The 14,712-nt window shown below is 37.2% G+C and overlaps 1 protein-coding gene across 1 annotated transcript in view; it reads left to right on the plus strand.

Annotated features, from left to right (window-relative positions):
• The first annotated feature begins 3,112 nt into the window (after nt 1-3,112).
• Nucleotides 3,113-14,712, plus strand: part of SMARCA5 (SWI/SNF related, matrix associated, actin dependent regulator of chromatin, subfamily a, member 5) — a 34,283-nt gene continuing 22,683 nt past the window's right edge. Inside the window, exons 1-3 of the mRNA XM_033134612.1 lie at nt 3,113-3,690; nt 7,204-7,278; nt 12,366-12,532. Coding sequence (XP_032990503.1) covers nt 3,520-3,690; nt 7,204-7,278; nt 12,366-12,532 — 413 coding nt within the window. The 5' untranslated portion in view covers nt 3,113-3,519. The remainder of the gene's footprint in view (nt 3,691-7,203; nt 7,279-12,365; nt 12,533-14,712) is intronic.

A 14,712-nucleotide genomic window follows, 5' to 3' on the forward strand; every position in this document is an offset into this window, starting at 1 on the left:
CTTATTGCACACTTAATAGACTACAGTATAGTGTAAAAAAACTTAACTTTTACAGGCACTGGGAAACCAATCTGACTCACTTGATTGTGGTATTTGCTTTATTGTGGTCATCTGGAACTGAACCCACAGCATCTCCAAGGTATGCCTGTAATAACAAAAAGATGAGATGATTTCAAATCAGTTATATAACTTACCTGACTTCATACAGCTACTAAATTCTGGAGCCTGCACTGGAACGTAGGCTCGCCCAACTCCCCAGCCTACTCTCTTACCACATTAATCCTATATTATGCTATCAATTCCAGAACTACCTGTTAGTTTTAGCCTATTAGTCGTTGAAGAAAAATAGGCCGTTGTGATTTGACCACCCTGTAAGTACTACATCTGCCTAACTCAGCTAATGTCCCTGTAGCTCAGTTTCCAGGTGTCTGGTCTTTTCTGTAGCTCTTCTTTCCACTTCCTGCTTCTAGATCATCCTCAAAATTTATTTCTCTGTTCTTGATGTTAGTTAGATTAGTGGATTCCAACATACTGTCTCCGCTTCCTCCTTTGTTCTAAGTATGTCTCCTGTATAATTTTCCCCATTAAGATTCCTATACAGCTTTCATATGAGAAACCTATGGTGTAAATACACACGTTAAAAGACAATTGCCATTTTGGAGACAATTTTATTTATTGCTTTTCTTGCTATTTATTGCTTTCCTTAAATACCTGTCATATTTAAGAAACTTCCATTTATATACTTCAGTATAATTTTAGGGATTCTAAACCAGCACCTACCACTATAAAGAGTGAAGAAACATTCTGAATATCAAATAAGTGTTATAGTCTTTCTACTTAACAATGTGAATATTAAATATTTATTCAACAACTATTTATTGAATGTCTATACATCAGATACCACCCTAGACACTACCTTTTTACCCTTCCACCCTTTCCACACCATCTTTTTTTGGTGAAAGTACATTTTTTAATATTAAAAATAAATTTTCTCAACATGATACACAAATTTATCTTAGAAAAAAATATATAAACAAGCAAAAATCACACATCAGTAACAATCACTTTCAATACTTTTTATGAATATCCTCCCAAATTTTCATCTATATTTTTGAACTATTAAACTTCTTTCAGTAAACATTATATAATGAACATTCTTCTACATTAATAATTGTTCATTTTGTGGGTGTACAATAGTTTTGGGGGTATTTTAATTATTTTTATTGGGGAATATTGAGGAACAGTGTGTTTTTTCAGGGCCCATCAGCTCCAAGTCAAGTCATTGTCCTTCAGTATAGTTGAGGAGGGTGCAGCTCAGTTCCAAGTCCAGTTGCTGTTTTCAGTCTTTAGTTGTAGGGGATGCAGCCCACCATCCCATGCAGGAATTGAACCAGCAACCTTATTGTTGAGAGCTCACACTCTAACCAACTGAAACATCTGGCCACTCCGGTGTGCAATAGTTTTAAAATCATATTTTCAATGTTGGATTCAGACTGTTATTAGATTTTTGCAATTACAATGTGAAAACTATTATGAACGTGATTGCAGGTACAGTAGTTCCTCGGTTTTTGAACGTCTCCGTGGACGAACATTTCGGTTTACGAACGCCGTCAACCCGGAAGAAAATGCTTTGAATTACCACCATGCCTCGGAAGTTGAACATGTCATGCAGCTTCCATTGAGTGCAAGATCCTGAGGCCTACCTGTCAGCTGATTCCCAACATTTCAGAACTCAAACGGTCTTCTGGAATGGATTACGTTAAAAAACTGAGATACCACTGTATTTATCTTTTCATATTCCTTATAATCTCAGAAATAGCATTTCTAGTGGGCTGGAAGACATTTATCCACACCTCAATTAAAGAATTATCATTAGATTATTTTAAAAATTTGTAAGCTATATATTCAAAAGGAGATCCCTTCTGTTTGAAATTCTAGTTAAACAACCAGTTAGCTTAAACCTTAAGTCTCAAAAATGTGTCCCATTTTTTAATAAACACTGATAAAATACTGGACAAGGGGATACAAAGATGAATAAATACCTGTGTAGGGCAGATGATTTACTGTAATATGCACATCTGTAATCAAATTGCATACAATGGACTTAAATTCTATAGCAGTTGGATACAGAAAGCTGGGTTTCAGAGAGCCTCAGACTGTGCAAATAATTAGTACTGATTATCTCTTCACACTTAAGGAGACTGCACTTTTTTTTTTCTTTTTTCTTGGGGAATATTGGGGAACGGTGTGTTTTTCCAGGACCCATCAGCTCCAAGTTAAGCCTTCGTTTTCCATCTCATTGTGGAGTCATTGGTTTCATCTAGTTGTGGAAGGCGCAGCTCAGTGGCCCATGTGGGTATCCAACCCGCAACCTGGGTGTTATGAGCACTGTACTCTAACCAACTGAGCCAACCAGCTGCCTGGAGAATGTACATTTTCATTTACTGCTTGGTGGTTAAGGAAAAGACACAACCCAGGGCCTCGCTTCCTTATTTATTGATTACTCATGTTTCTCACTTTACATGGTAGAATACACACAATTTGTTTACTTTCAGCATATAAATTCAGAGGAAATATCTTCTTTGTATCGAAGTAGAAGGTATTGAGAAATTGTTATGGCTAAAATGTGAAAATTAAGAGGAAAATAAATCAAACTAATGGGCATTCCTCCTTAGACAAAAAACTGAGACATCACTTGGGATAACGATAACGTCACCAACGCTGTGGCGTCACGCCTGTAATAAAGCATGGTACTAGAAGTGTTAAAGCCAGCACAGTCCTCCAAGTTTCAGTAGGTGATGCAAAACCTGGGCAAGTTTTCAGCGAGCGACACCAACCCAGGCCACGCCAAGAAGACACCGCGGCCGCAGACACTGAGCCGTTATAGAAGCGCGTTAAGAGTGCGCTCGCGTCAAGCCACTGAGCCGAGGCACAAACCTGTCTCAGAGCTCTCGGTCGAGGCCCCGCCCACTCTCGTACAGGCCTCGAGAGGGGCCGAAGGGGGCGTGGCAAGGGGAAGGAGAAGAGGATGCGCATGCGCATTCGCAACCCAGTCTATTAGCCAACTATCAATCTCGCGAGGGTTGAAAGTCGGTGGCGTAGGCAGTTGTCCTGGATGCTGGAGAGGTAGATGATATTGACCGGAGGAAGACGGGACCGCGAAGCTATTTCTTCGCCTCGGTCTTTTCTTCGCTTCCTTTTCCCCTTCCCGCAACCCTCCGCCCTCCTGTTAATCAGCCCGCCTTTCCTGACCTCAGTGACCCGGGTGGCTCCGCCCACTCTCGTCAACGTGATTCCCGCCGTGAGGTAAGCGCCGGTCGAACCCGATCCCCGCGGAAGAGGACGACGACGAGACGAGGAGGTTGCTGGTCCCGGTTCAGGCTCGACCCGGAGCCGCTGCGCAGAAGGCATTGGTTCGTTCCTCCATCAGTTCATTGAGACGTAGCCACCCCGGCCTAGGCCTCCTGATCCCTGCCGCGCCCGGCCTCCGGCAGCAGCGGGTGACGCAGACGGAACATCATGTCCGCGGCCGAACCTCCGCCACCCCCGCCTCCCGAGAGCGCGCCTTCCAAGCCCGCAGTCTCGGCCGCCAGCAGTGGAAGCAGCAACAACAAAGGCGGCCCCGAGGGCATCGCGGCCCAGGCAGCTCCCTCAAAGGTCGGCGCTGGTCCCGCTGACTCGGAGATGGAGGTAAGGGTGGCTTTGGGCACAGGGAGAGGGTGCAGTGGGGAGAAGGAGCTAGTTCACTTGTCTGCATTTTAGTGATCAGACGCAGGGCCGTACTTCGTACTTTGGGGTCCTCTCTACCCCAGATCCGCCTCAGGCCCTTTGGACCTGCAATGATGCTCCTCCCTTGCGTCCGGTGCTTAACCTGCCCAAACTGACTATGGGTTTCTGGCACTTAACATTTTTAGCGAATCTTGCCAAATCTTCGAATGCTCTTATTAAACAGATGTTCTTGATTACTGAGGCCGAGAACGACCTACCCGTTGTTTTTTTCCCTCCTAGACTCCCATAATTCCCTCTTCCATCTCTGAAGCAAGGTTTTAGTTTCTAGTAAACTTCGGGGACGGGCGAGGGAGCTGCCCCTGAGGAGTGAGGGATAGACGGGCGGGGTGGGAAAGGGATTTAAAATCAGCGCATCCTAGGACTTGGGCCTCCTTTTCCTCATCCTGGTCCTTGCGGGGGCGGTGTCTGTTCTTGGCAGAAAACAATGGCGAGAGCTGGATGGCCGAGTGCGCAGTGGGGATAAGCTGGGCGCAGCTGCTCCAGTGAAGGGAATGGAGGCCCCTCCCAGGCACTGTTCCGTTGGGAGGGAGGCGACCAAGGCTGCAGCAGCTGTCTTGGACCCCCATCTGATTTTGAGGGAGGGGGATGGATGAATGGGTGAATGAATTAGTAAGTCAGGGACAGTTGGTTGGTTGGCATTCAGTCCAACGCAGTTCCTCTTTGGGGGCCTTGGACTTTCTTTGAAAATCGGTACTGCTCGCCGCCCAGCCTGCCTTCTGGACGGGTTGACCAGAGGATGGTGACAGTACTGGGGAGGTGGAAAGATTGGGGAGCTGTCAGGTGGGTCTCTTGGGTGTGTTCCAAGGTTTTGTGATGTCTGAATAAAGTGATTGCTTGCTTCTTCCAAATTTTATTCTTGGCCTTCGATCTGTTTTGAGATATTTTATAGTCGCAGCCCAAAGATTTCTGGGATTTTTCCATCCTTGGATAGACAGAATGAAGGTAATACTGCTTTGAAAATGAGCCTTGATGCAGAATTAACCCAATAAGGAATTGTTAGTGCAGTTTACCATTGAAGTATTTGGCGCAATAGTTTTGTTTGGTCACCGAAGGTCTAATTGAGGGTGAAGTAACATGTTGTAATATTTTTGAAAGAACTTTTAGTGGTGAGGTAGGTTTTAGTGGACTAGGACATGTGATATTCTGTAGTTTTCAGTGGTTTGAGATTTGTTTAATATTCCTATCTACCGTTGCCTATTTTTTTCCTCTAAGGCTCTATATGGTTCTTTTAGATTACCAGGGAGGTTTAACTTGGATTCCTGCTCTATGCATGGCTTAAGGGGATTTGAAAACCTGTGACACTGAAATTGTGTCTAAATGCACACAATTCTTTGCAAAATGATGTTCATTCATAGTTTTCACTGGCTTTTCAAAAGGGTCTGCCATTAAAATTTTGGAATAACCAATGTCTCCCTAGAGATCTTATTTAAATATCAAAAGCAGAGTAATTTAAAACCTAAATATTTTGCTATTTTTAAATTAAAGTTGAATTAAAGTTTAAGTATGAATATTGACGTGATAAGTACCGTATGAAGTCAGTGGTATGTTTATTTGCTAGATGATGAAATTGAGGCTGCTGCTAAGTAGAACCTGTGGTAGAACCTGTGTCAGGCTCTAAGACTGACTCTTTTCCAACATATTTTGTCCTGTCAGATTCTTAGAAAAAAGGTGGTTAGCAATTTCATTTATTGAAGAATGACTAATAAGTTTTTTTACCTTAATATAGCAATATCAGTAATTTTGTCTTTTATCAATCTCTTCACTAATTTTAGTTTTGATTTTTTTGTGTTTTCTTTTCACATAGTGTGATTGGGGGGGTGATCTTTAAAATAAATGTACCTTCAGTCTGTTATTTTTGTTTGTCTCTTAACTGAATTCAGAAATCATTGAGGTTTACTGGTAAAAACTAGGTTTGCGCATACATGCGTAATACATCTAGCAATCTGTTTCGCAGTTGGAAAAAAAATTTTAATGCCATTTTCTTGTTTGAAAGTAGAATTTAAAGTAGGTTTTTTCCAAAATCAGAAAATAAATGAAATCATGCATTCATGATTTTTTCTGGCAAAGCTGACCTTCCCAGAAATATTAGCTAGCTTTCCTATGTATTCAGTTAATTTTTCCTTTTTGCTTGGTACTGATAGGTCAGCGAGCAATCTTTTTGTTGATTACTATGATCTTTTTGGTAATGTGATGAAGCCTATCTTCCATCATCCTCATCCCTCACTACTGACTAGACTGGTAGAGAAGTATATGCCAATAAACTAGACTGACTATATGCCAATAATTGTATGAGCTCAAGTCCTGGTCCAAATCTTTCTCTTTTTTTATTAACTATGAAAGAAATAATGACTACTTTTGGAAAGCACATTTTGTTTTTTTTAAGATGTACTTGACCTCTCATGGTATTCTACTAACATTTTGTGAAGTAGGCCAGGTAGGTAGCTTTGTCTGTTTTACTTGTGGATACCAGAGATTTGTGATGAGTTTTAAGGTTACACGGGTGCTTAAAAGTCTTAGCAATGAACTTAGACTTGAATTTAGATAATTTGACCCTTTAATTCTAGTACTGTACCAGCCCCTCCCCCCACCATTTTAATCATGGGTAGCTTTATTACATAGTATGTATTACCAATCACAGATTTGTATGTCATTAATGAAAATTATACTTTTACCAACATTTTTTTTTTAATGGATGATTGGAACTTTGCAGAGTAGAAGTTATTGCTGGTGTGTGTGTGCGCGCGCGTGCACGCGCGTGCAAGCGCGCGGTTTGTGGCATTTTTAATGTCCAGATGAATAAATTTGCAAGAATAGCACATTTATTAACAATTTAGGACTCATGCTGTGTTCAACTTAGGCTACGTGATAAATTTTTTGTAACATCCCAAAAGATGGAACTCAGGGTGATTAGTAATACTACTTTCCAGGTATACATTTGTGTTGTAGCACAGTAGATACTGCAGTTTTATGATTAAAAGGGAACATGTTTTCTTCACATTTTATATTATTTAATTTGATTCCATAATTTTTATTGATTAGAAAAGGAAACATTTACTGAAAGTAATTTTGTTTTAGGATGACATAGATAATAATCTTTGTTTTAATCTTGGCAACAGCCATGCAGTTCATTTATTTATAAGGATTAAATTGGTTCTGTCATTTTATTTCATTTTATCAAGGTTTTCTATCAGATTAGGTGATTGCCTTTTAAGTAGGTAGGAAGTTTGGGATAGGAATATATTATTAGGTGGGTACAAAAGTAATTGCGGTTTTTGCAATTATTTTTAACCTTTGAAATCGCAATTACTTTTGCACCTACCTAATACTTAAAAAAGTGTTTTGGGCAAAAATCAGTCTAATAATGGTGTGTTGACTGTTTTTGAAGAACAATCCACAATTTTTCCCTCCTACCAGGAAGTATTTGATGATGCGTCTCCTGGAAAACAAAAAGAAATCCAAGAACCAGATCCTACCTATGAAGAAAAAATGGTATGTTCTAAGTGTATGAATAGAGTCTATAGTGGTAACTGTTTATTAGGTGATTAAATGTACCAAATTTCTATGTTTAATTTTTATAGTTGAGGCACAGATATCTAATTAAAATATGTGTAACATGGGCTACTATAACTTTTATATGTTATTTGTGTATGTAAAGCAAATATGGAAATACTGAATTCACATAAGTCATCTAATATTATATAATTATGTGGATTATATTAACGTTCCCTTTATTTAAGATTTGGCATAAGTGAGAAGAGTGAAAGACCAGAGAAGAGTTCATTCCTCATGGTGTGTTTATTCTGCATCTGTCCAACATGTACTCCACTAGTTACAAAGAGAATAATATGTTCCCCTTGCCTATAGCATGCTTGCAGTACGCATGGCAGCTTTACAAAAGAGAACATGATATTATACTTGAATCCTTAAACACACAGCTCACATTTCATATTTTCTAGGAAACTTTTCTGTACCAAGACTTAACCAGTACTTACAAAGTGTTTTTAAGTTAAATTCAGAGTCAGTAATAATAGTGGCTAACAGTGAATGCTTACTGTGTACCAGGCCCTGTTGTAAGTTCGTTATGTGGAGTAAACTCATTTAATTGTTAAAAAAATCTTAAAACGTTGAAATAATATGTGTTAAATAATAACACCACTACACACCACAACACAGTATGTTCCTTAAGGATAGGAACACTGTCTTAATCTTCCTGTGTTCAGCACCCAGAACAATATTTGGCACCTAGTAGATTTTAACAGATATTTTTTTTTTGAAACTTACTTTTTCCTTGTCTTCAACATTCTCTTCAGAATCATTAAATATTTTTGAATCTCTTATTAAATAGCTTCAAAATCCTAAATATACACAATATGTATTTTATGTACACATACAGAGGTGCTCAAAAAATGTATACACTTTTTAAGAAAGGAAAAAACGGTATTAAAATTGTGATACTCAGTATGTACTGATAACAAAAGATGAATACAAGTCACAGTTGACTTCTGCAATTACAAGAGGTGCTCAAAGTGGTTACCATCGCCGCCCAGACCCTTCTGATTATGGCGAATATCGTTGGGTAGACTTCTGTGGGGAGCATGTAAACTGTTCCAACACCACAGCAGAAGCAGCAGGACGTGTTGCTGTGCGAGGCCTCTGGGATCTTCCCTGGTGCCCATCACACACAGCACCGTGTGTCTCAGACTTACCATGAGTGCATGCACTTGTTAGACGTGTTGGAGGTTCTGTTGCATACTCATGCTTCCATTGACGTTGTACTTCCACAATATTGTCTAATTTCAGATACCACTTCAAAATGGTCTTGCGCGCCTCAAAAGACAACTGTGCTTCCACCATTTTCTTTGACTGTCCTGCCTGTCACATGGTGATGCTAGCATTCATTTAATGCCATCTTTCGAGTGAAGGTCATACTACATATGGCCACCATAATTTAGTCCAACTTCGAAAAGTAGTATGTAGATAACGTCTCTTAAAATGTGTATACAGTTTTTTGGCACCCCCGTATATAATATGTATAATATATATATAGTAACGATATGTAAATTAAATGATTTATTGTACATGATTTCTAGTATATTTTATATACGTGTATCTGTAACTGCCCCATCTCCTTTATTTGCTGTCAGACTTAAAGAAAAAGATATATTTGCCAGTTCTACTTTTTTTCCATCGATCCCTTTAACCCTTCACTATTTAGATTCTATTAACACTGTGCTAGTGAGTCTAATTGCCAATAGTGTGGCTTAATATTAGTTTCATTCTCCTTGATCCCACTTGAGTTTGACATCGTTGACCACTCAAAAATTTTTGCTTGCCTTGAGGGACCCTTTTTTTCCTTGATGATGTCCTATTTACTTGACTATTCCTTTGTCCTCACCATTATTTTCTGAACATTTCTTCTTAGACATTTGTAGCTCAGATGCCTCCAACTATTGTATTTGCTTATTGGACATGTACATCCTTTTGTACCTCTTAGTAATATTGAAAACTGAATTTATTATCTCCTACACATCTACTTAGTGTCTTCTCAAGTTCCTCTTATAAATACTCATGCTGTCCATGACAATACCTCATAACTTTAGTAGTCTTGCAAGTTTAACCTCATAAATATTTCTCTTATCTTCTCCCCATCACCCTACTTCAGTATTCTTCTATTGCATGGATTATTTTGTTGGTTTCTTTATTTACCTTCTTTCTTATGATCTGGCCTTCTCCAAATCTCTCCATATTTTTGTGAAGTGTTATTTATGACACAAATCTGATTATACATTGGGGATTTTCGGGGTTGTTGTTCTTTTTTTACAGTGCTTTTCATCTTCATGGTGGCCTTATTACAGATCTTTTCTCCTTTCTTCCAAGTTTTTCAATCTCCTAGTTTTATTTCCTTTTTCAACAGCATGATCTTCCCTTAACAAGCTCTCATATCATCTGCTAGTAGTTCCTAACTGTAGGATAGGATATCCATCACTCCTCATTCTTCAACCCAGATGCTAAGTACTATTTGAGAAAACAAAATATTAGTGTGGATTGCACCAGAATAAATTTGTGGTTTTTTACTCCCTTGGGCTTTCAGTATTTATTACTCAACAATCCCACTTAGCCATTCTAAAACTTTACAACTCTAAGCTTTCTCCTCCATTTTTGCCAACCCTCCATTTCAGTCTTCCTCCACAAAGAATTGCAAGTCTAGCTTCACTCTATTTCCTCTCAATTTCCAAACATATATGGTCTCTGCTGTCCTGTTGCTTCCTTTTGTCTCAGAGAAAGAAGCTTGTCCAAGGTTATTTATTTTAATCTTTCATTTGGTTTTATAATTCATTTTTTTCAGATTCCTGAAATAAATCTACTATTCTATTTTTTCTGCTTTTAGGATCTGTTAGTTTTTCTCCCTTCACCTCTTTTCCTTTAATACCCCAAGTCATTTTTATTTTAACCATCTCATTCTTTCAAGCAACAAGGTCTTTGCCTGTTTTTCCCCTTAACCTTTGCCACAGTTTTACTGAAAGCTTATTCTGTACATGTTTTGAATTCCTTTGTTCTTCGCAACTAGTTTGGAACCCCACCAGTACTTGAAAGAATGAGTAGTAGGAGATATTTTTGAAATCATACACTATTTTTTATTATTATTATTAGTTTCAGATGTATAAAACAATGTAATAGTTACACATTTATGCCCCTCACAAAGTGATAACCCCCTCCCCCAATCTACTGCCCCTCTTGTGTAGAATCCCTTATACGTAATTATACTTAATTCCTTACGGCAGTTAATTCCATACTTGACCATGAAGAAGATAGTAAGGATCCTTGCATATTTTTTTATCTGGTGGATCACCAATCACTCTTTAAAAAATATCATCTTAAGACATCTATAGAGTCATGAAAGATTTTTGAGCATTAGAGACGTGTGCTAAGATCTAAGAGGGGGTGACCCCACCCCTTTCCTTTCTCTACTGAAACATCACCTCTGTTAGAATTTTCTTGGTTATCCTGGTTAAAATTTCAGTGCCACTCTCACTTCCCATCTCCCCTTACTTTGCCTTATTCTACCTCTGAGCATTTATTACCTTCTGACATCTTACATAACTTACCTATTATGTCTGTTTTTAATATTGGACTATAATGAAAATTTTATAATGAGACAAAGTGCCTTTTCTGATAGACACACAAAAGCATTACATTGAACAGCTATTTAAGAAGATAATATTGTGAAAGAAGTGAAGAATACTTGTTCACTGATTTGAATAATGTAGAATAGCTTTTACCTTAAAATGTCTAGGCTCTGAGCTATCTGAATTTATTTCCAGAGGGTATTTATCTTGATTTCGAATAATTAACAATAATCAAGTCTTTTTTTCAGCCTATGTAACATCTTCTAGTTGCGTATTCTTGGTTTTTCTTCCATATATGAATTAAGAAGTAGAACTGCAAAATACACACATACGTACACATTTACGTGTTTTAGTTCAGTTTGTTAAAACAGTTTATAATATACAAAAACAAACAACTGAAGCTGTCATCTATGTATGTAGCACATTACTGGGGATAACTATGTTTAGCCTGTTAATGGTGCTTGTTGAGCTGCTCTGATGACTCGTTTTTGACCTAACAAAACAGTGTCACCATGTGCCTTCCTGATAGCAAATTGGTCTTCAGTTTTTATATTGGTGTAACATTTAAAAATTATGTTTTCCTTTAAAAAAATACATAGCTTTTATAGCATTGTGATGTTTGGATACCTCTCGTGTTTGCTTCGCTGGGTAAAATGTTTATAATTCTAAAATTGACATTTTAAAAATTAATCGGCAGAGATATTGAATAGTGGTTTCTCTGTTTAGGGAGCTCTTGTATTGTTTTTCCTTTTTTAAACCAAACTACTAGTGTATCTGAAAAGTCTGTTGCCTAAAGGCTCTAGGTTTCATTGTTCATTTTTGTGACAACTTGATTTCAAGGAACTTACATTTTTTTGTTCAAATTCTTCAATTCTCTTGGTGGGATAATAGGGAACATTGAACTTGGCAGGTGTTAGATATGAAAGTAAGAAATTATATTAAGAACGGCATTGGGTTAATGAAGAATCCGTAAACTTTAATAGATGTTTTCCTAGTCTGTTACTTTTTTTAAATTTGCACAGCCTAGCTGATGAATAGCCAATGGATTTTTCCCCACTTCTGGATAAATTTATTTTTATTACACAATGTCTTTTGATTTTGTATTTGATATTTTTTAGTCAATTCTGTTGAAGTACAATTTATGCACACCAATTTTAAGTTTGTAATTCAGTGAGTCTTGGCACATACGAGTCAGTCATTTAACCATCACCATGGTTATGTTCTGCTTTCTGTCACAGTTAGAATTTCATAACGTGGAATCATACAGTATGTAGTCTTTTGTGGTTGGCTAACATTATGTAGCAGAATACTTCTGAAGCTCATCTAAGATGTTGCGTGTGTCAGTAGTTCCTTTACGTTGCTGTGTTCATTGTGTGCAGGCATGTGGAAACTTTGATTTCTGAAGTAATGTTAATATTCTGATAAAATGGGTCTTAAAATGTTTTGCAGCAAACTGATCGAGCAAATAGATTTGAGTATTTATTAAAGCAGACAGAGCTGTTTGCACATTTCATTCAGCCTGCTGCTCAGAAGACTCCAACCTCACCTTTGAAGATGAAACCAGGGCGCCCACGAATAAAAAAGGATGAGAAACAGAACTTGCTATCAGTTGGCGAGTGAGTAATAGTTTATACTTTATAGTTGAACCAAATTAATGTTTGATAATCTTTATTAGAAGCATAAAATTATTTCATTATTTGGCCCCAGTTGGTTTGGGCAGGATGTAGCCATACATGTATAAATAAATAAAAATATGTGTAATACCTTATTTTTTTTATAGCACTTACAGTTTGTGGATTGCAACAACCATATTGAATAGGAAATACAGATGTCATGCCATTCCTTGGAGAGGAAACAAATGCAGAGGTTAAGTGGCCTGTTTAACATCACATAGAATTAATTAGAATAATCCAAGTTTGAATTGGGATTTGCTCTATGCTCTAGTCTCCCAAATGACATACTTGCATTGAGGGTATCACTTTTATCTTAAGTCCATGCTGGTGTGTGGCATGCTGGGATGATTTATGATGCAGAAATTTGTTTAAAATTTTTGTTACACATACTTAGTTATATTTATACAGAGGGAACCAAAAAAAAATGTATACATATTCTAAGAAAGGAAAAGAACTATTAAAACTGTAATACTCAATGTATACCAATGACAAAAGATGAATACAAGTCACGTTTGACTTCTGCAATTGTAAGAGGTGCTCAAAGTGGTTCCCATCCAGACACTTCTGATTATGGCAAACTATTGCTTGAGCAATGCTGACCAACATGTCCACTTGTATACATTTTTTGGCATCCACAGTATAAATTAAAGTGTCAAGTTGTGTGCCATTCTTAGGTCGTTGTTCAAGGGGATGAGAAACAGAACTTGCTATTAGTTGGCGAGTGAGTAATAGTTTATACTTTATAGTTTAACCAAATTTATTTTTGATAATCTTTATTAGAAGCATAAAGTTATTTCATTAAAAGTAAAATAACTCTTGCATGTTAAGTTTATAAATTCTTCTTTAGAATTTTTGTGCTAGTTGGGTTTAATTAACAATAGTTAATAGATTTTGGACAATCAGCTCCCTGGAAGGGCCATGCGACGAATGAAATGTGATCAGTAACGAAATACTCAATAGTTATCTAAAAAGGAAATTGTTATCAACAATGTTAAATTTACTACACTGTTTAAAGGTAATTGCGAAGTATGATCTCTGTCGCAAAGGGATTATCATCAAAAACATAAGCAATAATACCTAATTTTATTTGAGTATTCCACTCATCCAGTATATCTTACTCCTTATCCATTGCATATAACCAGAATGCTGTTGTTTTAATAATTAAAAAGCATCCTAAGAGAGAACTTTGCACTTCAGGTGTATTTATATTGTTTCAGACTTAAATTTGCAGCTATTTAAATGGCATCAGTCCCATGCTCTGGAAAAGTGAATTACTGTAGTGGATATTGTAATGCAGTAATCAGTGTGATGTCATGAAAAACATTTCTATTAAGATTCTATGCAATAAAGTAAATAATGAATTGTTCAACTTGATCTACTTATTAGTGTTATTGCGGAAAAAGAGTCTGAGTTAATAGATTTCTTCTCTACCGTTGCTAGAAATTAAGCTAGAAATTAGTTTTAGAGATCACAATAGTGACATAATCTGCTGTGATTTAATTTAAATGAAAACGTTTGTTGAAAGTATAAAGATATAAAATTGGATGCTTCCGAATTGGGGAGTAAGTAGTTTTACTAACTGGAGCCAGATTACAAAATCTGGCAATATTATAACTTCAGAAAATTAGTTTTTAGGAGGATGTATCTGACGCTCTTGGGATACAAAATCTGGTCTTGCGTATTTAAAAAGCTTTGAGTAATTCTAATGACTCTGGCTAAGTAAGAATCATTGTTTAAGCTCCTAAGTATCTATTATGCATATTCCGCAGCTTTTGGTGAAAGTTGTCATTTTAGAAATGTGACTTTCGGAACTGTTTTTTCTGGCAAAAAAACTTAAAAAGGTGACTTTGAAAGATTTTTCTGGCTTCGTATTTCCCTGAAAATAAATTACCATATTTAAGTTTATCAGGTTTTGGTTAACTTAAGGTATTACTACTCTAACAATTACATATTTTAGAAAACCATGTAAAATATTTCAGATTTAAATATACTAATAATACCTACTGTTCACTTTTTTTAGTCTTAATTTAGATGCCTGTTAAAAAATGACTATTGTAGGGTCTTGGTCAGCCAACGTGACTATTACGTTGAAATAGTAGCACGTAGTTAAAATTAAAGCCAAA

Source organism: Rhinolophus ferrumequinum, chromosome 18 (assembly GCF_004115265.2).
Source record: "Rhinolophus ferrumequinum isolate MPI-CBG mRhiFer1 chromosome 18, mRhiFer1_v1.p, whole genome shotgun sequence".
Taxonomy (NCBI): domain Eukaryota; kingdom Metazoa; phylum Chordata; class Mammalia; order Chiroptera; family Rhinolophidae; genus Rhinolophus; species Rhinolophus ferrumequinum.